At 53.0% G+C, this 27,500-nt stretch overlaps 2 protein-coding genes across 2 annotated transcripts in view; one reads left to right on the top strand and one right to left on the bottom strand.

Annotated features, from left to right (window-relative positions):
• The window catches only part of ADGRE3 (adhesion G protein-coupled receptor E3), a 13,298-nt gene extending 118 nt beyond the window's left edge, over positions 1-13,180 (top strand). The window contains exons 2-15 of the mRNA XM_049788365.1: positions 348-503; positions 1,006-1,028; positions 1,501-1,678; positions 2,511-2,627; positions 4,248-4,382; positions 6,092-6,276; positions 6,884-7,048; positions 8,846-9,043; positions 9,533-9,765; positions 9,935-10,001; positions 10,154-10,245; positions 11,276-11,444; positions 11,633-11,728; positions 13,077-13,180. Of these exons, the coding sequence (XP_049644322.1) occupies positions 348-503; positions 1,006-1,028; positions 1,501-1,678; positions 2,511-2,627; positions 4,248-4,382; positions 6,092-6,276; positions 6,884-7,048; positions 8,846-9,043; positions 9,533-9,765; positions 9,935-10,001; positions 10,154-10,245; positions 11,276-11,444; positions 11,633-11,728; positions 13,077-13,085 (1,823 nt within the window). The 3' untranslated portion in view covers positions 13,086-13,180. The remainder of the gene's footprint in view (positions 1-347; positions 504-1,005; positions 1,029-1,500; positions 1,679-2,510; positions 2,628-4,247; positions 4,383-6,091; positions 6,277-6,883; positions 7,049-8,845; positions 9,044-9,532; positions 9,766-9,934; positions 10,002-10,153; positions 10,246-11,275; positions 11,445-11,632; positions 11,729-13,076) is intronic.
• A 3,369-nt stretch (positions 13,181-16,549) lies between these two features.
• On the bottom strand, positions 16,550-24,789 carry CLEC17A (C-type lectin domain containing 17A). Its single transcript, XM_049788364.1, has 12 exons — positions 24,624-24,789; positions 24,440-24,520; positions 22,619-22,690; positions 21,031-21,105; positions 20,767-20,826; positions 19,755-19,808; positions 18,995-19,126; positions 18,840-18,902; positions 18,577-18,672; positions 17,955-18,106; positions 16,909-17,018; positions 16,550-16,705 (listed from the first exon to the last, which is right to left on the bottom strand). Exons 1-12 carry the CDS (start codon positions 24,787-24,789, stop codon positions 16,567-16,569), a joined length of 1,200 nt encoding a protein of 399 aa, XP_049644321.1. The 3' UTR covers positions 16,550-16,566.
• Between the last annotated feature and the right edge of the window lie 2,711 nt (positions 24,790-27,500).

The raw sequence follows: 27,500 nt of genomic DNA, 5'->3' as shown, positions 1-27,500 counted from the left end.
TGCACAAAGTCAGGATTCAGCCTTGAATGTGGCCCCAAAACCAAAAACCAAAACACAGACTGTCCATCTGAATTCAGCTCCTTTTTTTTTTTTTTTTTTTTCTTTTTGGGCCACACCTGGTGATGCTCAGGGATTCCTCCTGGCTATGGCTTGGGGGGACTATATGGGACACTGGGGGATTGAACCGAAGCACCTCAGGGAGATACTGCCCCCTGAATCTCCCCTGTGCCTGTTTGCTACAGGATCCAACCACAGTCACTGATGTAGGTTCAGAGAAGCAGGACTTGGCTGTGTGGACACTCACTGCCCGTCTGAAGTGACCCACGAAGTTTCTGCTGCTCCCACAGACCTGAACGAGTGTGAGCCGCCCCTGAGCACTGATTGCGGGCCCCATGCTCAGTGCCACAATGTTCCCGGGACCTTCCTCTGTGCCTGTGATCCCGGCTTTGAGCTCCACACTGGAAAGACCGAGTTCAACAACACGCAGGAGAACAGCTGTCAGAGTGAGTGGAGGGGCCTCGTCTCCCCTTTCTTCCTCTCCACTCCCATCCCTTCCCCTCCTTTCTCCTCTCTTCTCCTCCCCTCCTTCTGAAAACTGCCCCACCAGGCCCTGGGAAACCGTCTCTGACCTTCTAGCACATTATAAATGACTGAAAGAGATTTGGGAAGGTTATCAGGTTATCAGTTTCTCAGCTGAAAATTCCTGGGTCTGGCCTTGCATGCAGCTGACCAGGGTTCGGTCTCTGGCATCCCATAGGGTTACCCGAGCTTGCCAGGAGTTATTCCTGAGCACAGAGCCAAGAGGAACCCCTGAGCACTGCCAGGTGTGGCCCAAAAACCAACCAAACAAACAAAAATCACTGCTTTAGCCTAAGACAGCGCAGACTCTGGTCCCCAAAGACCAAGTGTGTCTGCTGGGGCAAAGTGACCTTGCAACCCCCACTCTTGCTCCCCTGAGCTGGTCTCACCCTCGAATCTAACCAAATCTCTCTCCTGCGTCTCCAGGAACAAGCCAAGGTGGGAATGAGGTGAGTGAAAAAAAGGACAGCTGGGTAGGATCTGGTCACAACCTGGCAGAAAACTCCAAGGGTCAGTGCCAGAGAGATAGCACAGCGGTAGAGCATTTGCCTTGCCCGTGGCCCACTGAGATAACCAGGTTCAATCCCCGGCATCCCATGTGGTACCCCGAGCCTGCCAGGAGTGCTATCTGAGCGCAGAGTCAGGAGTAACCCCTGAGCACCGCCAGGTGTGGCCCAAAAACCCAAAAAAGAAAAAGGAAAAAAATTACGTCGAGAGAGGTAAGTGCAGAGGGTTAAGGGATAGAGAGACGTTTGTCCTGGAATTGGCTGTGAGGACAGGAGCTCAGAGTCCAGGGGCCACTTTCTGGTTCCTGAATCTAGATGACAGAGCCGGTGGGGAGCGAGGCCACACCCAGGCCCCAGCGGCTTCTGTCTCTGTCTCTGTCTCTGTCCTCGTCTCTGGCTCCCGCTGGGCCCAAAGCTGCGGGAGCTGGTGGAGGACGCTGCGGCCCAGCTGAGCGGGCCCCTCTGGGAAGGGGCAGACCAGGCCCAGGTGTCGGCTGAAGCATCCCGGTTCCTCCAGAGCGTGGAGCAGCGCGCACTCAACATCAGTCTGCGCGCTCCCGAGAAGGTGCAGAGGATCCAGAACAGCTCTGTGGGTGAGTGGGACCTCGATACTGGGCCGGGCCTGAAGTAAAGAAGCACATTCAGGGACATCTGGGGAGGCGGGGCATTAGGAAAAAACAAAATTGAGGGCAGAAATTGAGAGACAGGCAGACAGAGACAGACAGAGAGACAGACTGGCAGAGACAGACAAGCAGACAGACAGAGAGATAGAGAGAGAGAAACAGAGAGGGAGAGCTAGGGCTCGGGTGAGAGGCCAGGCTTTGTACAGGCATCAGGCCGGGTTTGAGTCCCAGCCCTACACCCAAATAAATAACAGAGAGATCAGAGGGATTGGACAACGGGGAGGGTGTGCGTCTTACACCAGGCCAATGTGAGTTCAATCCCCGGCATAACATAGGGTTCCCCCAAGTCCTGCCAGGAGTGATTTCTGAGCACAGACCCAGGAGGAACCCCTGAGCAATGTCAAGTGTGGCCCCAGACCCAAAAATAAATAAGAATGAAAAAAAGTCACTTTCTTAAATATCCAAAATTTAAATATATATTAGAGGGATTGGAGAGATAGCACAGCAGTAAGACATTTGCTTTGCATGCAGCCGACCCAGGATGGACGGTGGTTCAAATCCTGGCATCCCATAGGGTCCCCCGAGCCTGCTAGGAGTGATTTCTGAGTGCAGAGACAGGAGGAACCCTTGAGCACCGCCAGGTGTGACCTTAAAAACAAAACAAAACAAAACAAAAAAATAGATTATAAGGGTGTGACAAAAAATACAAAGAACATGACCGGGTCAGGTGCTCCACTGCCCTGTGCCTGGCTGAACTTTGTACCCATGACGCACCTTCCGGGCCCATCTTTGCTCTTGACAGCGGCTGAGACGCGAGTGGTCCGGCACTGCCCATCGGGAGGGGACCCCATCAGCCTGCAGGCCCACAGGGACACCATGGAGATTGACTGTCGGGATGTGCACCCTGAAAATGGCTCAGGTACTGGCAATGATCCCAGGGGCCCTCATAACCCTGAGCCAGGTTGTCGTGGGGGTCCCCAAAAGCCTCTTGATGGATGGGGCCAGAGAGATAGCGCAGTGGTAGAACATTTGCCTTGCATGCAGCCAGTCCAGACCAACAGTGGTTTGAATCCTGGCATCCCATATGGTTCCCTGAGCCTGTCAGGAGTGATTTCAGAGTGTAGAAGTAGGAGGAATGCCTGAGCACTGCTGGCTATGACCCACGAACAATAACAAAAGAAGAAAAGGAGGCAGGAGAGATAGTGCAACTGGTGTGGCCACTAGAGCAAGCTCTGAGCACCGAGACAGGAGAGAGCCTGCAGGTGGTTTGTATGCAAGAGGCCTGGGTTCAGCCCCCCTCCAGTGCCCTCAGGACTGAGGTCCTCACCGCACCACCTGGCTGTGACCCCCACACAAAGCGTGGGAATGAGGGCAGAGAGATCAGGGGAGGCAAGTCTGTCTGCCCTTCTGTCTGGCCATTTTACGCCTCTCCCACATCTCCAGTATTTGCAGCTCATGGAGAGCTGCAACCCCCAAACCATCACACACACACCCCAGCTCCACTTCTGCATTTCCTCAGGTTTCACAAAGCAGTTCCGGAGAGAGCCTAAGAGCACTGTGTGTCAGACCTGTGTCCTCAGGCCTCATTGTCCTGGGCTGAGGCTTCCAGATGGAATGGGCCAACCCCGCTCTTTCCAGAAGGGAAAATTCCAATTCCACAGAGCCTCCCCGCCCCCTCAGAAATTTAATTTATTTTTGGCCTCACCCAGCGGTGCTCAGTGGAATGTGTTCTAGATGCTTCTGGGCCCTTGTACATCGTTTCAACTTTTACCTCCTCTCTGCTCTCTTCACCCCTAGAACTTTCACTAACCAAATCTAGGCAGCTTTCTGGGAGCTGAGACTTTGGGTAGTTACTATTGCCAGGGCTAACCAACAGCCCCTCACAGCCCCCCCCCTACAATTGCTCTGTGTCACACTCTCCTCTGCACTACATTGCCTTCCCTCACAACGACAAGGGAACTCACTCTGTGGGTCTCCTGTGGTGGATGCTGGCCTGGGAAGTTCTGCAAATGTGAGGCACCATTTCTTCCATGAACACCCAGGGGAGGTCATGCCTGATCTCTCCTTCTATAGGGATTGAAAAGGAAGAGCAGGGGTAGGAGAGATAGCACAGCAGTAGGACTTTTGCCTTGCACATGGCCGACTCGGGATGGACCCACGTTCGATCCCAGGTCCCATAGGGTCCCCCGAGCCTGCCAGGAGCGACTTCTGAGTGCAGAGCCAGAAATAACTCCTGAGCACCACCAGGTGTGACCTCCCCAAAAAAAGTGAAAGAAAAAAATCCACCTCTACTAGCTTCGGGAACCAGTATCACCCCTGAGCACTATCCCTGAACTGTCGGAAGTCACTGGTCTCTGAGGATGACCAGAAAATCACAGCCAGACCCTGAGGTGTATGTATGTGGATCAGCCCGGATGGTCAGGGGCATCCCAGAGTCAGAGAAGCTCATGACTGACTGCCCGGTGACTGTGACCGTGGGATAGGCCAAGCCACAGAGCCCCGAGTGGCAGCACCTGTGACCACTTCTGCTTTCCACTAGCCCTCGCCTGCTGCCATAGCTGCAGCCACAAGCCCAGGGCAGGTGGGCCAGCACTGGCCCCAGGCCCAGATGCCGCTGCTCAAGAACTTTCTGTGACTGGAAGGTCAGACCAATTCTGGGAAACTGCCAAGGGAAGTGCGCACTGAACTTGAATGCAGCAGGGCCAGGGCTGTGCGCTTGTGGCCGCCCTTGGCCGTCTGCAGCTCTGGAGACTCACAGGAGCCTGGACACACACAACCACAGCCACAACCAGGAGTCCTGTGTGTTTGCGTGTCTAGACTTGTTCCATATGTATAGGTGACTGTTCTCAGCTGGGACAGTTCATAGTTCTAAATACAAGCAGAGGTGAGGGGCCAGAGCGAGAGCACTTGGGGAGGGCATTTGTTTGCCTTGCATGGGGCTGGCTCGGTTTCGATTCCCGGCATCTCACAGGATCCCCATAACACCTCCAAGGATAACTTTTCTTTCTTTCTTTTTTTTTTTTTTTTTTTTTGTGGTTTTTCGGTCACACCCGGCAGTGCTCAGGGGTTATTCCTGGCTCCAGGCTCAGAAATTGCTCCTGGCAGGCACAGGGGACCATATAGGATGCCGGGATTCGAACTGATGACCTCCTGCATGAAAGGCAAATGCCTTACCTCCATGCTATCTCTCCGGCCCCAGGATAACTTTTCTTTTCTTTTTTTCTTTCCTTTTCTTTCCTTTCCTTTCCTTTCCTTTCCTTTCCTTTCCTTTCCTTTTTCCTTTCCTTTTTCCTTTCCTTTTTCCTTTCCTTTCCTTTCCTTTCCTTTCCTTTTTCCTTTCCTTTCCTTTCCTTTCCTTTCCTTTTTCCTTTCCTTTTTCCTTTCCTTTCCTTTCCTTTTTCCTTTTTCCTTTCCTTTTTCCTTTTTCCTTTTTCCTTTCCTTTCCTTTCCTTTTCCTTTCCCTTTCCTTTCCCTTTCCTTTCCTTTTCCTTCTTTCCTTTTCCTTCTTTCCTTTTCCTTCTTTCCTTTTCCTTCTTTCCTTTTCCTTCTTTCCTTTTCCCCCTTTCCTTTTCCCCCTTTCCTTTTCCCCCTTTCCTTTTCCCCCTTTCCTTTTCCTTTCCCTTTCCCTTTCCTTTCCCTTTCCCTTTCCTTTCCCTTTCCCTTTCCTTTCCCTTTCCCTTTCCTTTCCCTTTCCCTTTCCTTTCCCTTTCCCTTTCCCTTTCCCTTTCCCTTTCCCTTTCCCTTTCCCTTTCCCTTTCCCTTTCCCTTTCCCTTTCCCTTTCCCTTTCCCTTTCCCTTTCCCTTTTCCTTTTCCTTTTCCTTTTCCTTTCCTTTCCTTTCCTTTCCTTTCCTTTCCTTTCCTTTCCTTTCCTTTCTCTTTTTTCTTTTTGGGTCACATCTGGCAGTGCTCAGGGGTTCCTCCTGGCTCTGCGCTCAAAAATCACTCCTGGGGCCCGGAGAGATAGCACAGCGGTGTTTACCTTGCAAGCAGCCAATCCTGGACCAAAGGTGGTTGGTTCGAATCCCGGTGTCCCATATGGTCCCCCGTGCCTGCCAGGAGCTATTTCTGAGCAGACAGCCAGGAGTAACCCCTGAGCACTGCTGGGTGTGACCCAAAAACAAAAAACAAAAAACAAAAACAACAACAACAACAAAAATCACTCCTGGCAGGCTTGGGGGACCATATGGGATACTGGGCTTAGAACCAGGGTCTTTTCTGGGTCAGCTGCATGCAGGACAAATATCCTACCACTATGCTATTGCTCTAGCCCCCGTTATCATTTTGAACCTGCTAGGGAAGGTATGGTGTTGGGGTGTGGGTGTCTTTTTCTTCTTTTTCTACCATTTCTTGCAGACGGGTGAGCCCAGGTTCTGTCTCCCCAGGGCCTGGAGCTGTCGCCTTCATCTCCTATGAGTCTCTTTCGAGCATCCTCAATACCTCTTTCTTTGGAGCCGAGCCTGGGCAAACGGGCCTGGTCGTGGGTTCACACATTGTGAGCGTGGCTGTGAGCCGAGGGATAGGAGTGACCCTCTCCCGGCCTGTGACACTGACATACCAGCGGGTGCAGGTGGGTCTGACTTTGCCCGCCTGGGGTGGACCGGAGCAGCTCCTCTGTGCTGTCCGCTCTGTCTCAAACCCAAGATTCCTGGACTCTGAGGACTCAGTCACAGGGTGGAGTGTGCAAATGGTCTGGTCTCCTGACTGAATGATTTTCTGGGGCAAGGATCCACAGCATAGCCAGGAGGGAGGGTGTCTGCCTTGCACAAGGTCGACCTAAGTTTGATCCTCGGCATTCCTTAGGGACCTCTGAACATTGCCAAGAGTGATTTTTGAGCACAGAGCCAGGAGTGAGCCCTGAGCACCACTGAGTGTGGCCCTAAAACAAAACAAACAAAAAAGAGTGAGAATAAGCATTGGCAGAGAGGCAGACAGACAGGCAGGAGAATAGAGTTGATGGACAGAGAGATAGGCAGGAGAATCCGGAGTGGGTAAACAGACAGACAGACAGGCAGGCAGGCAGACAGGGCTCTTGTGGTTCCTTTCCTGGAAACACAGATGACCTAATCCTGTCTGACCCGGTTGTCTCAGTGGAGACTGATTCAGTGTAGACCCCGAATTGTCTTATTCCGAGGAGCACTCCCTGCAGAGCATATCCCAAGCCCCTCTATTTGCAGACGGCTGTGTCCAGCCTGACCATCTGTGTCTACTGGGATGGCTCAGCGGGTGGCAGTCGTTGGAGCACGGAGGGCTGTGAGCTGCTGCAGGTAAACTGGAGCCATGTCACATGCAGTGTCCAGCATCTGTCCAGCTTCGCCGTCCTCATGGCCTTCAAGCAGCAGGTGGGTGCTCCTGCTTCCCTTCCCCGAACCCCACACTGCAGACACCACCACCAGCCTTCTCCAACCCCCACCCTCCGTGGCCAGTGCACAAGGCAGCCCCCACCCTGCCCTCCTGATGCAAGGAGCTTCGTCCTGCCCAGGGTCCCCTAAAGGGAAGACCGGGAATGGGGTGAGTTGGGGTTCGAGGTGCTGCAGTGCTGCTGCCTGGAGTGTGTGTGGAGCAGGGGATGAAGTCCAGATGGGCAGATTCTCTTAGATAACTGTGAAGCCAAATCTGGAGTTTCATAATATTAAAACCTATCCAGGGCCAGAGCAATAGCACAGTGCTAGGGCATTTGCCTTGTACACAGCTGACTCAGGAAGGACCTGGGTTCGATCCCCCTGGCGTCTCATATGGTCCCCAGAGCCAGGAGCGATTTCTGAGTGCAGAGCCAGGTGTGGCCCCCCAAAAAAAACAAAATAAATAAATAAGAGGCCAGGAAGGTGGCGCTAGAGGTAAGGTGTCTGCCTTGCAAGAGCTAGTCTAGGTCTAGCCTAGGTCGGTACACGGTTCGATCCCCCGGTGTCCCATATGGTCCCCCAAGCCAGGAGCGACTTCTGAGTGCATAGCCAGGAGTAACCCCTGAGCGTCACCGGGTGTGGCCCAAAAAAAAAAACAAAAAACAAACAAAAAAAAAGAGCTAGCCATGGAAGGACCTGGCGTCCCATATGGTCCCCCCAAGCCAGGAGCAATTTCTGAGCGCATAGCCAGGAGTAACCCCTGAGCGTCAAACAGGTGTGGCCCAAAAACCAATAAATAAATAAATAAACAAACAAACCTGGGGCGGGGAAGAAAAAAACAAAATAAAATAAAGTTGAGGGGTGGGGAAGAAAAAAATTAATGAAGTTGGGGTTTAGTTCCCTTTGACAATGAATTTTTCTCTTTCCTACCTCTTCAGTGATTGTTTACACAATAGGAAATACAAGAGTAACTGTCATTTGGAAAGTAGAAAACGATGCATTAAAATGTTGAAACTGGGGCCGGGCGGTGGCGCTGGAGGTAAGGTGCCTGCCTTGCCTGCGCTAGCCTAGGACGGACCGCGGTTCGATCCCCCGGCGTCCCATATGGTCCCCCAAGAAGCCAGGAGCAACTTCTGAGCGCATAGCCAGGAGTAACCCCTGAGCATCACAGGGTGTGGCCCAAAAACAAAAACAAAAAAAAATGTTGAAACTATGGGGCCAGAGAGATAGCATGGAGGTAGGGCATTTGCCTTGCATGCAGAAGGACGATGGTTTGAATCCCGGCATCCCATATGGTTCCCAACTTGCCAGAAGTGATTTTTTTAGCATAGAGCCAGGAGCGCTGAGCCCCTGAGCGATGACGGCATGACCCCCCAAAAAAAAGTTGAGACAAAATATTAATTGTATGCATGCTTATATTAATTCTTAATTTGGATAAATTTGCAAGAATGTGTATATCAAAAAAAGGAGAGAATTGGGGCCCACTCTGGACTTACCCCCAACTAATGTGCAAAAGTGAGAGTTGGGGGGTGGGGTGAGGGGTGCCCCCTCACATGTACTCAGACACACATACACACATTCACACACGCATTACATGCACACACATGAATCAGACCCCAGAACTTTTTCAGCCCATGAGCACAGCAGGAGCAGGTTGTGTGCCTAAGGGGATCCCGGAGCACCACGGGGCGAGGCCCCCAAGTGTCTCCTTCAGACCCCGCCCTATGCCCCTTTGTGTGCGATGTCAGACCCTGGGGTGGGGTTGACAGTGCAGCGGACATATCCCCCTGGACGCAGGAGGAGGACCCCGCCCTGACCATCATCACCTACGTGGGGCTGAGCCTGTCCTTGCTGTGCCTGCTGCTGGCCGTGCTCACCTTCCTGCTGTGTAGAACCATCCAGAATACCAGCACCACCATCCACCTGCACCTCTGCCTCTGCCTCTTCCTGGCCCACCTGCTCTTCCTCACGGCCATTGACAGAACCGATCTCCAGGTACTGGGGTGTCTCGGAGACGGGTTCCTTCAGACGGCGTCCAAGCCCCTGCCCATGCACAAACTCCAAGGCAGCCCCTCAGGTCTGCCCAGGATCTCCCCGTGATGGGGCTCCTGAGCCAAGCAAGCCCTTCCCCAGCATTTCTGTTGAGGCCGTGCTCCCCAAGGTGCTCCCCAGATGTAGTGTAACCCCCAGGTGCTGTGCTTCCCCAGGGCTGTACTCCTCGCGTCCAGGTGCCATGTTCCCCATGATATGGGGGCTATGCTGAATGTGCTCCCCATGCTCCCCAGCTATTTGCTCCCCGTGCTCCCTCGAGCTGTGTTCCCCGTGCTCCCCAGGGGTGGTGGACCCCTGGTCCCCTGGTGCCGCACCCTCATGTCTCCCAAATGTTGTGCTCCCCTGAGTCCCATGCTCGCCATGCTCCCCAGGGGTTGTGCTCCTTAGGGGCTGTGCTCCCTGTGCCCCCTGCTGCCATATTTTCTCTGCCAGGTGCTGTGTGCCGTGACGGCGGGTGCCCTGCATTACCTGTACCTGGCGGCCTTCACCTGGATGCTGCTGGAGGGACTGCACCTGTTCCTCACCACGAGGAACCTGAGCGTCGCCAACTACTCCCAGAGGGCCGTGTCGGCCTGGTGGCTGTTCCCCGCGGGCTACGGCATCCCGGCTATCATCGTGGCCTCGTCAGCAGCAGCTGCACCTCACTTCTATGGCACCCCTGAACGGTGAGTAGAAGCACAGAAAGTTCAGGAACATTCTGGAAAGTTCTGGAAGGTTTGGGAAAGTTCTACAAAGTTTCGGGAAAGTTCCGGAAGGAGCAAGGCTTTTCTTCACTGCCCTCCTTGTGCCTTGGTGACCCTGCTTATGTCTTTGTGTTCTGGTTCTGATGGTCAGCTGCTGGCTGAAGGTGACACAGGGGTTCATCTGGGTTTTCCTGGGTCCAGCCTGTGCCATCGGTTGCGTGAGTAATCGGGGTTTTAAGTCCCAGGTTTGGGCTCTGAGCTTCTACATCCTGGTGTGGGGAGGCAGGAGCTACGCTGTGTGTGATGGGCCTTGGATTTGGGTACTGCCCTTTCCCCAACTGGCCTCTGTGTCCACCTGTGGTCTCCACAGGTGAATTTCCTGATTTTCATCGTGGTCCTTTGTATCTTGAGGAAGAAGCTTTCCTCTCTCAACAGCGAGGTGTCCACCATCCGTAACATCAGGTAAGTTGAGGCCTGACCACTTCCGGTCCCTCCTCACCGTCTTCTTTCACTATGCTGTGGCCTTTGGGCCTAGGGGGTGGGTTTCACAGGTACTACTGCATCTGTGTGGGAAAATCTCCCCAACTCCACACGGCTCAGTTCACCTGCTCTCTGCAGTAACCCCAGGAATAGAATATTCAGGGACAAAGAAGAGAGAGAGCACCAGGGCCGGAGTCAGAGCACAGCAGGAAGGGTGTTAGCCTTGCATGTAGCTGACCTGAGTTTGATCCTCAGCATCCCTGAGCACACCAGGAGTGATCCCTGAGAGCAGAGCCAGGAATAGTTCCTGAATGCTGCTGGGTGTGGCCCCCCCAAAATACAAACCATACCAAAAAATACTTAACAGGGGCCTGGAGCGAATTACAGGGACCCCACCAAAAATCCCTTGAAAAATATATTCTCTTGTTTTTTTGTTTGTTCATTTTTTTTTTTTTTTGGATATTTGATTTTGGGAGGGACCACAGAAGACTGCTTAGGGGTTACTGCTGGCTCTACATTCAGAAATCACTCCTGGCAGCCTTGGGCAACCCTATGGAATATCAGAGATCAAACCCAGGTCAGCCCCATGCAAGGCAAAAGCTCTCCTGGCTGTGCTATTGCTCTGGCCTTCTAGTTTTGTTATTCTGTGAAGTCACACCCAGCCATGCTTAGGGCCCACTCCTGGCAGTAATCAGGGGATCCAGTGCAGTACCGGGGATTGGACATGGGTCAGCAGTGCGTGCAAGGCCAGTGCCCTCTCCATTGTCAGGTCTCTGCTCCTCATAACCTTCTCCTCTGTTCTTCCAGGACACGTGTGTGTATGTGTGTGTGTGTGTGTGTGTGTATGCGTGTCTGTGTGTGTCTGTGTGTGTGTGTCCCTGATCCTTTAAACCAGCTAAACATCTCTTCCTAGGGGGCTCCCCTGGCCTTGGGGTTGCAATTATCATGGAAGCCCTGACCCCTGACCATGCCCAGAGCTGACCATGTCCTCTCTGTCCCCTGAACCCCCCAGGATGCTGACGCTCAAGGCCACAGCGCAGCTCTTCATCCTGGGGTGTACCTGGCTCCTGGGCCTGCTGCAGTTTGGCCCTGCGGCTCGAGTCATGGCATATGTCTTCACGATCACCACCAGCCTGCAGGGCATCTTCCTCTTCCTGGTCTACTGTGTCCTCAACCAGCGGGTACGTGCCAGCCACCTGCCCTTAGCTTTCGAGAAGCTTCCTCCATCGATTTTGTTCAGACCCATGTTGGGTTTCTTTCCTCCCTACCTGGTTTAAACTCTCTCCCTCCATTCTCTTCTGCTCCCACAAACCCTCGTCTCATCACCATGGTCCCCCAAAACCAACCCAGTGCTTCCTTGCCACCCCAGGTGCAGAGGTGGGCTTGGGAGTGCATAAAACCGAAATCTGAGCCCAAGGACATCACGTTGTCCAGCAGGTTCGGGACCGACTCCAAGCCGGATGAGGTAAGACACTGGCATTTCTTAGGGTTCACCCTGACACCCCACACATGCACGAGGCCTATCCTGTCTTCTTTCAGGGGCACGTCCTGTTCTCAGTGTATTATTCAGGCCCTCGAGAGCTTTGACTCTGTTGTGTCTAGCACTGAGGCAGGTGTGCTCCCCCACCCTGAACACTACTAGGTGTCTCCCCTAAACCCAGTCCATCTAAATGAGGCACCAGAGCAATAATAGCATAGTGGGGAGAGGAAATGCTTGATTTACATGCAGCTGACCTAGGTTCAATCTCCAGCACCCTTAGGGTCCCCTGAGCACCACCAGGAGTAAATTATTCCTGAGCACAGGGTCAGGAGTAACCCCTGAGCATTGCCAGGTGTGGCCCTCCCATTCCCCAAAATTTCTTTTTTTTTTTTTTGGTTTTTGGGCCACACCCGGCATTGCTCAGGGGTTACTCCTGGCTGTCTGCTCAGAAATAGCTCCTGGCAGGCATGAGGGACCATATGGGACACCGGGATTCGAACCAACCACCTTTGGTCCTGGATCGGCTGCTTGCAAGGCAAACGCCGCTGTGCTATCTCTCCGGGCCCTCCCCAAAATTTCTTTACCTGGGCTTTGAAGATATCCTCTCTTTATTCCTTAAAGATATTCACCTGGGGCCGGAGATATAGCACGGAGGTAAGGTGTTTGCCTCTCATGCAGAAGGTCAGTGGTTCGAATCCCGGTGTCCCATATGGTCCCCTGAGCCTGCCAGAGCGATTTCTGAGCATAGAGCCAGGAGTAACCCCTGAGCACTGCCAGGTGTGACCCAAAAACCAAAAAAAAAAAAGATATTCACCAGGGGCCAGGCGGTGGCGCAAGAGGTAAGGTGCCTGCCTTACCTGCGCTAGCCTTGGACAGGACCATGGTTCGATCCCCCGGCGTCCCATATGGTCCCCCAAGCCAGGAGCGACTTCTGAGCACATAGCCAGGAGTAACCCCTGAGCGTCACAGGGTGTGGCCCAAAAACCAAAAAAAAAAAAAAAAAAAAAAAGGATATTCACCTAAGGGGGCTGCAGTTATAGCACAGTGGTAGGACATTTGCCTTGCACTCAGCAACCAGAGTTTGATACCAGGATCCCATATGGTTGGTCCTCCAAACCTGCCAGGAGTGATTTCTGAGCACAGAGCCAGGAGTAACCCCTGAATGCCACCAGGTGTGGGCCCCTCAAAAATAGTAACCTAGTTCTGGGATTCCAAAGTGGCTGGAGCTTGAACCATCCTTGCCTGCTGCCTCCTTGCCTTATCCATTTCTTTTGTTTATTTTCTTTTACACCTCACTTTATCTGAACACCTTGGGCTGTTGTCACTTTTCCAGAGCAAATGAAGAGAAAGTACTGAAAGGACATTCATCTCTGCAATGGGTAAATCCATCCCCAGGGAACCAATTGGCATCTTGATGAAGGCGACTCCAAGAAGGACCTAGACCCCATTCAGTCCTAGAGCCAGGGTTTGCTCTCTCACTCCCTTCTCCCATCTTCCCAGGCCTTGGTCTGCAGGGCTCTCTCGTGTGGGATGAAATTTTTTCGCCATGGGCCAGAGAGATAGCACAGTGGTAGGGCGTTTGCCTTGCATGCAGCCGATCCAGGACAGACTGTGGTTCGAATCCCAGCATCCCATATGGTCCCCCAAGTCTGCCAGGAGCGATTTCTGAGCTCAGAGCCAGGAGTAAACTTTGAGTGCCGCCAGGTGTGACTCCAAAACATAAACACAACAAAAGAAGAAATTTTGACACCAGTGATAGTGTCCATTGGTCTGTCTGCCCGACAACATCTAAGTGTGAGCCACCTGTGGTACACAGTGGTGTCTGTGGTTGGAATTGTTTCCCAAAGTGCTGTACAGTGGATTGTCTGTCAATAAAGCTGTGTTGAACCACATTGCTCTGTCCTGGAGTATGTTCTCCAACGTTTCCCACTAGATATCTTTGCAAACACCCTCCTCACTGTTGAGGAAACAGGATGGTCTTCCTTGGAAGATTTTCCTGGAATTTGGTTCACCTCCCAAACTTGTTTTGTTTTGCTTTGTTTTGTTTTTGCTTTTTGGGCCACAGCTGGTGACACTAAGGGGGGTCACTCTTGACTATGCACTCAGAAATCACTCCTGGCTTGGGGGATCATATGGAATGCTGGGGGATCGAACTGAGGTTCATCCTAGGTTAGCCGCTTGCAAGGCAAACACCTTACCACTTGCGCCACCAGTGGACCCCCAAAACGTGTTCTTTATTTTTTAAATAATATCTTTATTTAAACACCATGATTACCAACCTGTTTGTAATTGGGTTTCAGTTATAAAAAAGAATTATCTCCCATCATCAGTGCAAAGTTCCCACCACCAGTGTCCCCCATCACCCTCCTCCCCTAACCCCTGCCTGTATTTGAGACAGGCTTTCTATTTTTCTCACTCACTACCATTGTCATGATAGTTGTCAGTGTAGTTATTTCTCTAACTGTACTCACCACTCTTTGTGGTGAGCTTCATATCATTGGCTGGTCCTTTCAAACCTCATCTGTATTGTCTCTGGGTATTATTATCATACTGTCTTTGATTTTTCTTAAATCCCACAGATGAGTGAGGCTATCTCTTTTCCTCTGACTCATTTCACTCAGCATAATAGTTTCCATGTCTATTCACGTATAGGAATATTTCACGACTTTATTTTTCCTGATGACTGCATTGTATTGCATTATGTAAATGTACCACAGTTTCTTTAACCACAGAATGGGAGAAACTAAGGGGCTAATATCTAAGATATATAAGGTACTGACAAAACTTAACAGGAAAAAAAATATCAATCCCAACCAAAAAAAAAAAAATAGGGAGAAGAAATGAACAGACACTTACTCAAAGAAGAAATACAAATGGCCAAAAGGCACATGGAAAAATGCTCCATAGGGCCGGAGAGATAGCATGGAGGTAATGCAGAAGGATGGTGGTTCGGTTACCCCTGGCTCTGCGCTCAGAAATTGCTCCTGGAAGGCTTGGGAACCCTCCAGACCCCATCTTGGGCTTTCTGGTCTTGGTTGTTAGGGTCTAAAATTGTGAAGCTGAGCCAGAACGATAGCACAGACGGGAGGGAGGGCCCTGGCCTTGCATGGGGCCGACCCGGGTTCAATCCCCGGCATTCCAATGGTTCCCCCAAGCATCGCCAGGAGTGAACCGAGCACAGCCACGTGTGGCAAAACACACACACACACACACACACACACACACACAGAAGCATCAGGGTTTGTGGCGAGCCATTGAGGAAGTTCGCTTGGCTGGTTTTCCCTCCCCAGACTTCCTCACCCCATTCTCACTGTCACTTTCTTTCCAAAATTCTAGAAAGTCGGGGCCGGAAAGGTGGCGCTAGAGGTAAGGTGTCTGCCTTACAAGCGCTAGCCAAGGAACAGACAGCGGTTCGATCCCCCGGCGTCCCATATGGTCCCCCCAAACCAGGGGCAATTTCTGAGCACATAGCCAGGAGTAACCCCTGAGCGTCAAACGGGTGTGGCCCCAAAAAAAAAATTCTAGAAAGTCCTCTGAGTAGCTGTTCCCACACCCACGCACACGGTCTGAGCAGACCTGAGCTGCTGAACAGACCACTCCAAACCCTCCTGCCCAGAGGTCTTCTCATCAGCAAACACTGGGGGTGGGGGGTCGCAGGGGAATTAACAGAGAGCCGGGCGCTGATTTAAGGGGCCCTTTGGTGGTTTGTTTGCCCCAAATCTACCAGCACCCTCTCCACCAGGAGCGTACATGCCCGCACTTTTTCTTGGGGGGGGGGGGGAATTTAGGGCTACACCCAGCGTCGCTCAGGGGTTCCTCCTGGCTCTGTGCTCAGAAATCGCTCCTGGCAGGCTGGAGGAACCATATGGGATGTCGGGGATCGAACCTGGGTCGGCTGCATGCAAGGCAAATGCCCTTCCAGCTGAGCTATCCCTTCAGGTCTCACACTTTTCCCACGACTTCTGCTCCATCCCAGCTGCTTACATCTGCCCTGAAAGCAAAGACTGAGGCTCAGGACTTGAGGGTAGATGCTTTATTTCCTCTTAAGTGGTTTCTTTTTTTTATTTTTGGTTTTTGGTCCATAGTCGGTGGCGTGCACGAGATCCTCCAGGCAGGCTTGAGGGACTATATGGGATACCGGGGATCGAACTCGGATCAACAGCGAGTAAGGCAAACGCCCTTCCCCGCTGTGCTATCGCTCGAGCACTGTCTTGAGATTCTTTTGTTTGTTTTTGGCACCAAAAACCTGGTGCTGCCAGTGCTCAATGTTTATGGATCATACCTGCAGGAGTCTTGAACTTTAGACATTGCTGGTGATTGAACCTCTGCTCGCCTGCATGCAAGCACTAAGGAATTTTTCCCCTTGATACTGAGCTTCTGACCCTGGGCACACAGCAGGTGTCACCACCACCACCAAGAACCAGCAGAGAGAGGGGTGTAGGGGAGTGGGAGTGGAAACTGTGACCTTTGGACTCACTTGGGATTCTGGACCATCCCTTGCAAGGCGGCCTGGACCTGGGTGAGGACAAGCTTCCTACACCCCGGTGACGCAGAGGCTGGCCACAGCTCCCCAGTTCCGTATTTCTCAGCCCACCTAAGGAGGGGAAATGCAAGTTTCCTCCTCTGGGACTTGGGGACATCCCAGGCCCATCAGGCCTCAGTCCCCTGGGTGGAGGGTGTCCCCGACTCTGCGTCCCTCCAATCCTGCCCAGCCTGGCTGCAGAAATTTGAAGGAACCGGAGCCCCAAGCGGCTGAAGTCAAGCGAGTCTCTTTGTCCTGGATCGCCCTCACTGCAGCCACCAGCTGAGCCCCAAGAGTCGGCTCAGAGGCAATCACACTTGCGCTCGCACACCCAGAAGTGGGTGCTCTCACAGGGCAGGTCGTTCCATCTGCCACCCGGGTTTATGCTGCCGCAGTGCTCCTTGCTGTCCTGGTTGTTGGGCTCATTGGGGGCCCAGAAGCTGTGAGGGGGATAGGGTGAGTCGGTGTGTCGGGGTGCGCACCAACGGCACCCCACCCCAGCCCAAGTGGAAGGAAGCCTGGTTTTTGGTCTCCAGCCGCCCCCACCTCCTGGTTCTGGAGTAGGGAAGGGGAGCCGAGATGGAGAAGGGCAAGGTGGAGGGGGAGCAGCAGGACAATCGCACACTCCTGTCCTGGTACCTGCCTCAGCGTCACTGGGGACCCGTCCAGCCACTTCCAGTTGCCCTCCTGGGCCTTGTCGGACAGTCCCAGCCAAAAGACGTAAGAGGACTTCTGGTTTTGGACCACAAAGTTCTGCAAGGACAAGCATCTGGGGTCTCGCCTGCACTGTCCCAGGCCCACCCCACAGGGAGCCTGTTAATCTTCCGCACAGCCCCCCACCGTCTCCTGCCTCAGTTTCCTCCTCTATCAAAGGAGGCAAGACCAGCCGCCCCGTCCCCACCTGCCACATGGACAGTGGAAGGGGGGCAGCTCTGTGGCATCATCTTGGCCTCACCCAAAGGGGGAAGCAGGTGCGGGATGGAAGGGAATCCTAGACAGCATGGTGCCCCCAACCTTGCTCATTTTGTTTTGGGGACTCGAACCATATTTTTCATGAACCCATCAAAGAAAACCTTTGTTTTTTGTTTGTTTGTTTGTTTTTGGGCCATATCCAGCAGTGCTCAGGGGTTACTCCTGGCTATGTGCTCAGAAGTTGCTCCTGGCTTGGGGGACCATATGGGACACCGGGATTCGAACCAACCACCTTTGGTCCTGGATTGGCTGCTTGCAAGGCAAACGCCGCTGTGCTATCTCTCCGGGCCCGGCTTTGGGTTTTTTATTTCTTTTGTTTGTGATGTTTGGATTGGCCACATCTGGCGGTGCTCAGGGATCAGTCCTGATTGACGGTCAGGGGACTCTATGGGGTTCAGGCATCCTGGACCCTGCCAGTACTCAGCCCTGAGCACCACTGGGTGTGGCCCCTCCCCAAATAAAGCCATTCATTCCTTAATGCTGATGATTCAGGTGAGGGCCGCTAGACCACGCCCATTGGCCACACCCACCTGGAGGCCCACGCCCACGCGCCAGCACTCTGCTGGTCGAGGCCACGCCCACGAGGACCCGCTTGCTGGCAAGACCACGCCCACCGCCCTGTACCCCCATTGATGAGGCCACGCCCCTAGCCAGCCCTCTCGCTTCCACGCCACGCCCACCGCCTATACCACGCCCATTGAGCGAGGTCACGCCCACCTGCTCCTCTTGGCTCTCGATCTTGATCAAGTGCGAAAAGTGCTCCTGGCAGAAGGCTCTTGCCGTGGCCCAGTTCCCCGTGTTTTCGGAGAAATAGTAGCACTCTCCTGCGAAGGGGAGCCATTTCTCGGGACACACCAGCCGGGAGCATTCTGGGAAGGAGACGGGGCGGTCAGGCTGGCCTTGGGCATGGGGAGCACTGCTCAGCTCCAGGGTGGGACACCAAGTAAGCAGGTGGCACTGGGCCCGGGGCGGTGGCTCAGAGGGTCTTGGGCATGGCCAAAGCCCGGTTTCAGGGGCCTGAGCACAATGGTAGGGTGTTTGCCTTGCATGCGGTTGACCCCGGACGGACCCGGGTTCGAGCCCTGGCATCCCAGAGGGTTCCCTGAGCTGAACCTGCCAGGAGTGATTTCTGAGCACGACCCCTGAGCACGGCTGTGTGTGATTCCCAAAATTAAAAATAAACAAATAAAAAACTCAGATTCCATCCCCAGGACCACACAGCCCCAAGCACTGCCGGGTATAGCTCCAAATCCAAGGAAAAAGAAAAAAGAGACGAAGCTTGGGGTTGTCCCTATGATCCCTGCACCCCGTCTCCAGCATCTCCCCGAGCCCCACTTACCCAACAGACCCCGAAGTTCCACCAAGGACCGGTTGGTGTTCGCTTGAAGGCGGCCAATATCTTTTCTCAGGCCATCAAGTCCCTGTGGGCCAGTCACTGGCGTAGAGATGGGTTTGAGCAGGGGCCTTGGAGACCCCTAAGGTCCAATTTGACCCCCTCACTCTCTTCAGGGCCCCTCCCAACTCCCTTCTCGAGGGCAGGGACGGACTGAAAGCACCAACTTCAGAGAATGAAGGTCAGAGGGGGGGCTGGCGGTCACTCACCATTCGCCCGCCAGGTCGTCTGCTCGAGGGCCAGGCCCCTCAGTTCCTTCATCACCTCCTGGTCTGAGGGGGGTCCCAGGTTGAGTCCCAGTCCCTCCCCCCGCGCCCCCAGCACCCAGACTCTGCCTGCACTCGGTCCCTCCCACCCCACTTACACTTGGTCAGGGCAATGAGCAGCGCAGTGGCGCTGAGGACCAAGGACAGGATCAGAAGGAAGCACAGCGGACCCACTAGCTTCTCCAGCGGGGGGAATTTCAGGGGCTTCCTGGTTCTGGGCACAGCAGGAACTGCCGAGAGATGGGGGGGCATCTTGTTGATTAGTGAACTAGAGTTGAACCCCACTCTGCTCTCAAGGGCAGGACATATGACCCATCCCAGCCACCAGTTTGTCCCCCGTTCCAAGGGCTCCGTCAACCCGCAAAGAAAAACAAATCAAATCCCAAGCAATAGCACAGTGGGGAGGGCATTTGACTTGCAACAAGGCCAATCTGGGTTCGATCCTCGAAGCCTCATAGGGTTTGAGCACTGCCAGGAGTGAGTCCTGTGTACAGAGCTAGGAGGTAGCACTGAGCAACATAGAGCCAGGAGTAACCTCTGAGCACAGAGCCAGGAGTAACCCCTGAGCACAGAGCCAGGAGTAACCCTTGAGCACAGAGCCAGGAATAACCTCTGAGCACAGAGCCAGGAGCAATACCTGAGCACTGCTAGGTGTGGCCCCAGAACAGACAAACCAGCAGAAAACTCTGCTGTGACAAAGGCCAGACAGACGTAGGGCTGGGGGAGTATCTGGGTCAGCCCTCAGCAGGGAGTGTTGTGTAGAGAGACAAAGTTCTCGAGCCAGGATGCTACAGCAGTTGGCTCAGATCTCTGGAGACTCAGCAGGAGCAGGGTGGGGGGTGGAATGGGGTGACTTACCGGGGCCAGGCGGCGGCGGCTTGGCAGGCAGGCGGGCAGGACCACTTTTCGGGGCTGTGGAGGGGACACAGTCAGGGCAGCAGGATAAATTCGCATCCCCAAGTGCTCCCTGGCCAGGGTGAGGGATGCGGAAGAGCAGACTGAGCCCCGTGCTTTCGAAAGAGACTCCCCTCTGCTCACCGTGCCTGGGAGACCAGTGGCTGGTCAGGGCCCAAGTACAGGCCAAGAAAGGGTCAAAAGACAGAACCCAGGATGGACCTGGGTTCGATCCCCAGCATTCCATATGGTTCCCTAAGCCTGCCAGGAGCAATTTCTGAGCACAGAGATAAGAGTAACCCCTAAGCACTGCTGGGTGTGGCTCAAAAATCAACTAATCAATCAATCTTTAAAATATAAAAATATAAAAAATTAAAAAAGGGGCCAGAGCGATAGCACAGCAGTATGGCACTTGCCTTGCATGAAGCCGACCTGGGAAGGACCCAGGTTCAATCCCCGGCATCCCATAGGGTCCCCCGAGCCTGCCAGGAGTGATTACTGAGCTCAGACCCAGGAGGAACCCCTGAGCACCGCCAGGTGTGGCCCAAAAACAACAAAACAAACAGACAAAAAAAAAAAAAAAAAAAAAGGACAGAAATTAGACCCAAACCGGGAGGTGCTAGCCTGGGCACAGCAGACCTGGACTTAACCCCAACACCCAGGCGTAGGGCCCTGTGAGAACAGAATCAGACGTAACAGCTGGGTCTCACTAGGAGTAATCCCTGAGCACAGTCAGGAGGAAGCTCGGGATCCGCTGGGTGTGGCCTCAAAACCAACAGAAAGATGAGGGTTATGAGTACCTGGGATCAAGCCAAGTGATCAAAAGTCCCTGCCTCCATTAGTATCTCATCTGTGATATTTGCTGGCCTGTAGGGAAGTGGGGGTCCTTCTCTCTTCACCCCTGGGAAGAACAATGGTTGTGGGGACCCAGGCCAGGGCAGAGGAAGCCCCAGATCTCCATGAACCCTAGCCGCACCCAACTCACGGACCTTTGGGAAAAACCTGACAGGAGGGCGCAAGGTCTGCAGGGCGGAGGCTGGAAGGAGGGTGGAAAGTGGAGGAGGGTGCTGGCCCTGTATGCAGCTGACCCGGGTTCGAGGCTGTGCACCCCATAAGGTCCCTAGAGCCCCGCCAGAAGTGATTCCTGAGCAGAGCCCCGAGCACCGGCCCTGCCTCCTGGGACCCTGAACCTGCCTTTCCTTTCCCCCAATCCCAACCAGTCTCAGAGGCGTCTCCTTACCTGGTTTGGGAGGCAGATCCTTGTATCGGGGAGTCGAATTCTCGTAGTCATCGTCCTCTTCTTCATCTTGGACCCCTTCCCGAGGAAAACAAGGGCAAGTCAGCCCCTCCCTGCATGGTCCTCACACTAGGTCCTACCCAGGGAGGGGTGTTGGGGTCCTGTACCCCCAGCTTGTACCTCCTGGGGCCGAGCGCCAAGAACCAGCATCCAACATGTCTCAGACTCTCCAAAGAATCAAGACCAAGAGCAACTCTGGCCCAGATTCTGCAGGGCCTCAGTTCCCATTTCTTTTCTTTTTTTTTTTTTTTTTTGGTTTTTGGGCCACACCCGTTTGACGCTCAGGGGTTACTCCTGGCTATGTGCTCAGAAATCGCCCCTGGCTTGGGGGGACCATATGGGGCGCCGGGGGATCGAACCGCGGTCCTTCCTTGGCTAGCGCTTGCAAGGCAGACACCTTACCTCCAGCGCCACCTACCCGGCCCCAGTTCCCATTTCTTAAGAGTCAGACACTTGCAAAGCTGTGTAAGGTCATCACATACCCACATAGACAAACGCACAGACACACACATGCAGAACACCCCCCACAACGCACACAAGTGCACCCCTTCCCATGCATGAAGCTTGTGTTCTCTCCCAGGGTGAGGAACTAAAACACAGGACAGCAGACTGAGTGTCTGCCTTGCAGGATGCCAACCTGGGCTGGATTCCCCCCACAACATGGGGGTCCCTGAGCACTGCCAGCAGATAGTCCAAGCACCACTGGTGTGGGAAAGAAAGAAAAAAAGGAAGGGAGGGAGGGAGGGAGGGAGAGAGAGAGAAAGAGAGAGAGAGAGAGGGAAGGAAGGAAGGAAGGAAGGAAGGAAGGAAGGAAGAAGGAGGAGGAAGGAAGGAAGGAAGGAAGGAAGGAGGAAGGAAGGAAGGAAGGAAGGAAGGAAGGAAGGAAGGAAGGAAGGAAGGAAGGAAGGAAGGAAGGAAGAAGAAGAAGAAGAAAGAAAGAAAGAAAGAAGAAAGAAAGAAAGAAAGAAAGAAAGAAAGAAAGAAGAAAGAAAGAAAGAAAGAAAAAGAAAGAAAGAAAGAAAAGAAAGAAAGAAAGAAAGAAAGAAGAAAGAAAGAAAGAAAGAAAGAGCGAGCCTGTCCCACTGTGGAATTCAAGAGTCCTGGGCTTGAATCCGGGGCTGGGTGGTTGCTGCTGCTCCCCATAGCTCCTCTGTATCAGCACCATGCTTGTCCGGGTCTCTGTCCCTCAACAGCCCCTTTCTCACCCATGTCCCTTGAGTGCTACATCTGCCGACCCCCACTCTCTTCCCCAGCACTGCAGAGACCATTTCACTCTCCTGTTCTTCATCTAGAGCCTCCCCCTCAGACCAGGTCATCAAGCACCCAGAAAAGCCTCCTCCCTCAGATAGATGCCCAGAAGGAATCCCCCCTCAGATGCTCAAACTGTCTCCCCCATCAGGCAGCGATTCTCAGGGTGTGACCATTGTGGTGCCTGTCTCCGGCTGACCATGTGTGCAAATGTTCTGAGACCCCAACCCTGCCTTTCCTTACATCACCCCCACCGACCCCAACCAGCCAAGCGCGCCCATACCTGGTTTGGGAGGCAGGTCTCTGTAGGGGGGAGTCAAATTCTCGTAGTCATCATACTCTTCCTCATCTTGGACTCCTTTCCGAGGAGAGTGAGGGCAGATCAGCCCCTTCTTGCAGGGCCCTCATACCGGGTCCTACCCAGGGAGGGGTGTTGGGATCCTGTACCCCCAGCATCCAACATATCTGAGATCCTCCAAGGAATCAAAACCAAGAGCAACTCTGGCCCAGATTCTGCGGGGCCTCAGTTCCCATTTATTTTTTTTTCTTTTTTTTTTTCTTTTGGTTTTTGGGCCACACCCAGCGGTGCTCAGGGGTTACTCCTGGCTGTTTGCTCAGAAATAGCTCCTGGCAGGCATGGGGGACCCTATGGGACACCAGGATTCGAACCAACCACCTTAGGTCCTGGATCGGCTGCTTGCCAGGCAAACACCGCTGTGCTATCTCTCCGGGCCCAGTTCCCATTTCTTAAGAGTCAGACACTTGCAAAGCTGTGTGAGGTCATCACATACCCACATAGACAGACACATACACAAGCACACAAGTTCACCCCTTCCTATGCATGAAGCTTGTGTTCACTCCAGGGTGAGGAGCTAAGACACAGGACAGCAGACTGAGTGTCTACCTTGCAGGATGCCAACCTGGGCTGGATTCCCCCCACAACATGGGGGTTCCTGACAACTGCCAGAGGTAGTCCAAGCACCATGGTGTGGGAAAGAAAGAAAGAAAAGAAAAGAAAAGAAAAGAAAAGAAAAGAAAAGAAAAGAAGAAAGAAAGAAAGAAAAGAAAGAAAGAAGAAAGAAAAGAAAGAAAAGAAAGAAAGAAAGAAAGAAAGAAAAGAAAGAAAGAAAAGAAAGAAAGAAAGAAAAAGAAAGAGAAAAAGAAAGAAAGAAAGAAAGAAAGAAAGAAAGAAAGAAAGAAAAGAAAGAGAGAGATAAAGAAAGAAGAGAGAAAGAAGAAAAGAAAGAAAGAAAGAAGAAAGAAAGAAAGAAAGAAAGAAAGAAAGAAGAAAGAGAAAAGAAAGAAAAGAAAGAAGAAAGAAAAGAAAAGAAAGAAAGAAAGAAAGAAAGAAAAGGAAAGAAAGAAAGAAAGAAAGAAAGAAAGAAAGAAAGAAAGAAAGAAAGAAAGAAAGAAAGAAAGAAAGAAAGAAAGAAAGAGAAAGAGAGAAAGAATGAGAGAGGGAGGGAGGGAGGAAAGAAGAAAGGAAGGAAGAAAGAAGGAGGAAAGAAGAAAGGAAGGGAGGAAGAAAGGAAGGAAGAAACAACCACTCTTGTCCCTCCAAGGCTGCTAGATTCAAGTCATAGACAAAAACTGCACCTCCAGATCCATGTAGACTCGGGGCACCCTGGCCAATCCTGCTGTGGGATTCAAGAGTCCTGGGCTTGAATCCAGGACTGGGGTGGTTGCTGCTGCTCCTCATAGCTCCTCCGTATCAGCGCCAGGCCTGTCCAGGTCTTTGTCCCTCACCTGCCCCTTCCTCACCCCATGTCTCTTCAGTGCTGCACCTGCCTGCCAATCTCCACTCTCTCCCCCAGCACTGCAGGGACCATCTCACTCTCCTGCCCTTCATCTAGGCCCTAGATCCTAGGGCCTCCCCTTCAGACCAGGTCATCAAGGCAGCACCTAGAAAAGCCTCCCTCTTCAGATAAATGCCCAGAAGGAATCCCCCCTCAGATGCTCAAACTGCCTCCCCCATCAGACAGTGATTCTCAGGGTGTGACCATTGTGGTGCCTGGCTCCGACTGACCATGTGTACAAATGTTCTGAGACCCCAACCCTGCCTTTCCTTACACCACCCCCGCCGACCCCAACCAGCCAAGCACACCCATACCTGGTTTGGGAGGCAGGTCTCTGTAGGGGGGAGTCGAGTTCTCGTAGTCATCATCCTCTTCCTCATCTCGGACCCCTTTCCGAGGATAGTGAGGGCAGGTCAGCCCCTCCCTGCAGGGCCTCACACCCAGGTCCTGCCCAGGGAGGGGGAGTTGGGGTCTCCTGCCCCCAGCCCATACCTTGTAGGGTCCGGCGCTGGGAACTGGCCTCCAACATGCCTCTGCTTGGCTGAGTGGGAGCCGCCAGCCCTGCGAGCCAGTCTTTATCTCTGTCTCTCAGTTCCCTTTTTCTCTCAAAGATAAACATGTGCAAATGGGCCTGGAGCCCACCATGCACCACACGCATGCACGCGTGAGCGAGGACACACACACACACACACACACACACACACACAGAGGCACGAACACACCCCCCTTCCTCCCCAGCTTTCCTTCATGCACAGAAACACAGCCCCTGGGTCTGACTTCCTCTCCAAGCATTGGTCCTGGAGTCCAAAGATTCAAGTCCTTCCTTTGGACACTTTTTCTGCAGGGAGAGTCCATGGCCCTTTTGGTGGGGGGCACCCTCAGCACAGCCACTGCACCCCTTCTTTCTGATTTTCTCTCTAATTCTGGATTCTCTGCAAAGGCACCTGAGGCTGCCCCTAGGGTGGGAGACAGGTACAGGGTTTGAAGCGTCTGAAGCTCAAGATTTGATCCCTGGGCACCCCAAAACTCATTCCTGAAGGGGGACTCAGTGGCACGACCTACCAGCATTTTAAGTGTCACTTCAAATGTGATGACCCCACAACTAATAGAAATTCAGTCATTTGGGGCCGGAGAGATAGCATGGAGGTAAGGCGTTTGCCTTTCATGCAGAAGGTCATCAGTTCGAATTCCGGCATCCCATATGGTCCCCCGTGCCTGCCAGGAGCAATTTCTGAGCATGGAGCCAGGAGTAACCCCTAAGCACTGCCGGGTGTGACCCAAAAACCACAAAAAAAAAAAAAAAAGTAGAAAAGAAAAGAAATTCAGTCATTTCTGTGCCTTTTGGGTCACACCTGGCCGTGCTCAGCACTTACTCCAGGTTCTGTGCTCAAGGATCATTTTTGGAGGTGCTGGGTTAAGGAAACAATAAAGGGCCAGCAATGGGCAGCCCCTAAGAAAAATTCACTATGAGGCTGAAGAAAATGAGGCAGAGGCAGAGCACTTTCTGGGCAGGAGGAAGTGAGGGGGGGGGGGGATCCTGGGTTTGATTCTCAGCTCCCCCACTCAGTGCTCGGCCCTGGAAGTACCCTGGAAATGCAGTCTGAGATGACGTGTCTTATAGACAACAGAGGGGAGAGCAGAGAGAGGAGTGAATAGGGAAAAAGCAAATAAAAGAGGGATCAAGATTATTCTTTTCTCCTTCTCCTCCTCCTTCTTCTTCTCCTTCTCCTCCTCCTTCTCCTCCTTCTTCTCTTCCTCCTTCTCCTCCTCCTCCTCCTCCTCCTTCTCCTTCTCCTTCTCCTTCTCCTTCTCCTTCTCCTTCTCCTTCTCCTACTCCTCCTCCTCCTTCTGTGGTTTTGGGCCACACCCAGCGGTACTCAGGCATTACTGCTGGCTCTGCACCCAGAAATCACTCCTGGCAGGCTCCGGGGACTGTATGGGATGCTGGGGATTGAACCTGGGTCCGTTTCAGGTCTGCCACTTGCAAAGCAAATGCCCTACCATTGTGCTAGCACTCTGGCCCACAGGAGCAATTTAGAGCTCAGATCCAGGGGTTAACCCCTGTGCACCACTGGGAGTGACTAAAAAAAAAAAAAAAAAAAAAAAAAACACACACACACACAAAACTCCACAAAACAGGCAGATCACTTTTCTGCAATCTTTAATTTGTCAGAGAGTACAAGAAATGATGGTTGGGGCCGGGAAGGTGGCGCTAGAGGTAAGGTGTCTGCCTTGCAAGCGCTAGCCAAGGATCAAGACCGCGGTTCGATCCCCTGGCGTCCCATATGGTCCCCCAAGCCAGGGGCGATTTCTGAGCGCATGGCCAGGAGTAACCCCTGAGCGTCAAATGGGTGTGGCCCAAAAAACAAAAAAAAAAACAAAAAAAAAAAAAAAAAAAAAAAGAAATGATTGGGAGGGCACTTGCCTTGCATGCATGCAGCGGACCCGGGTTCAATTCCTGACATCCCGGGCCCGGAAAGATAGCACAGCAGCGTTTGCCTTGCAAGCAGCCGATCCAGGACCAAAGGTGGTTGGTTCGAATCCCGGTGTCCCATAGGGTCCCCCCGTGCCTGCCAGGAGCTATTTCTGAGCAGACAGCCAGGAGTAACCCCTGAGCACCGCCGGGTGTGGCCCAAAAACAAAAACAAAAAACAAACAAACAAAATCCTGACATCCCACAGTGCCCCCTAGGACCTTGTGAGGAATCCTGCGAAAAGAGCCAGGAGTGGGGCCGGGCGGTGGCGCTCGAGGTAAGGTGCCTGCCTTACCTGCGCTAGCCTAGGAGACGGACCGCGGTTCGATCCCCCGGCGTCCCATATGGTCCCCCAAGCCAGGAGCGACTTCTGAGCGCATAGCCAGGAGTAACCCCTGAGCGTTACCGGGGTGGCCCAAAAACCAAAAAAAAAAAAAAAAAAGAAAAGAAAAGAAAAGAGCCAGGAGTAACCCTTGAGCCAAAAAAAGAAAAAGTGGCCCCCCCAAAAAAAATCAAACCCAAGCCCAAACCCTTCAATTAGTCAAAAATAAAACCACACCTACAGTGCGCAGGCACCTGGCTTCGTAGACTGGAGCAAACACAGCTTTGCACACAAGAGTCCCGAGTTCATCCCTGGCACGGGAGGTCCCCGGAGCACTGTGAGAAGTGAGCCCACCCAGAAACACACAGCGGAAACCCCGGCGGGAAACTCAGTCGGAAACTCTGCAACGGGCTGGAAATTAGGTCCACCCCAGGGGCCCCAGAGGAAACAACAAGTGCTAACTGGTTTCCATCGTCTGACGCTGAAAAACCCCTCGTGGGTGCCATCTCCCCCGTGTCTGCTCTAGCTGGGGACCGTAGGAATCTCCCCAGGGTTCCATCAAAGCATCTCCAAA

Source organism: Suncus etruscus, chromosome 15 (genome assembly GCF_024139225.1).
Source record: "Suncus etruscus isolate mSunEtr1 chromosome 15, mSunEtr1.pri.cur, whole genome shotgun sequence".
Classification (NCBI taxonomy): domain Eukaryota; kingdom Metazoa; phylum Chordata; class Mammalia; order Eulipotyphla; family Soricidae; genus Suncus; species Suncus etruscus.
Note: the sequence above shows the minus strand (reverse complement) of the source record. Positions and strands in the feature narration are given on the sequence as shown.

Excerpts from the sequence above, each read along its gene's own strand:
- CLEC17A (XM_049788364.1), bottom strand. The coding sequence starts at position 24,789 with ATGCGTGTGGTGCATGGTGGGCTCCAGGCCCATTTGCACATGTTTATC. Across the intron at positions 18,107-18,576 it reads GGAACTTCGGGGTCTGTTGG|AATGCTCCCGGCTGGTGTGT; the intron begins GTAAGTGGGGCT and ends TCTCCTTCCCAG. Across the intron at positions 17,019-17,954 it reads TCGAGAGCCAAGAGGAGCAG|AACTTTGTGGTCCAAAACCA; the intron begins GTGGGCGTGACC and ends TTGTCCTTGCAG.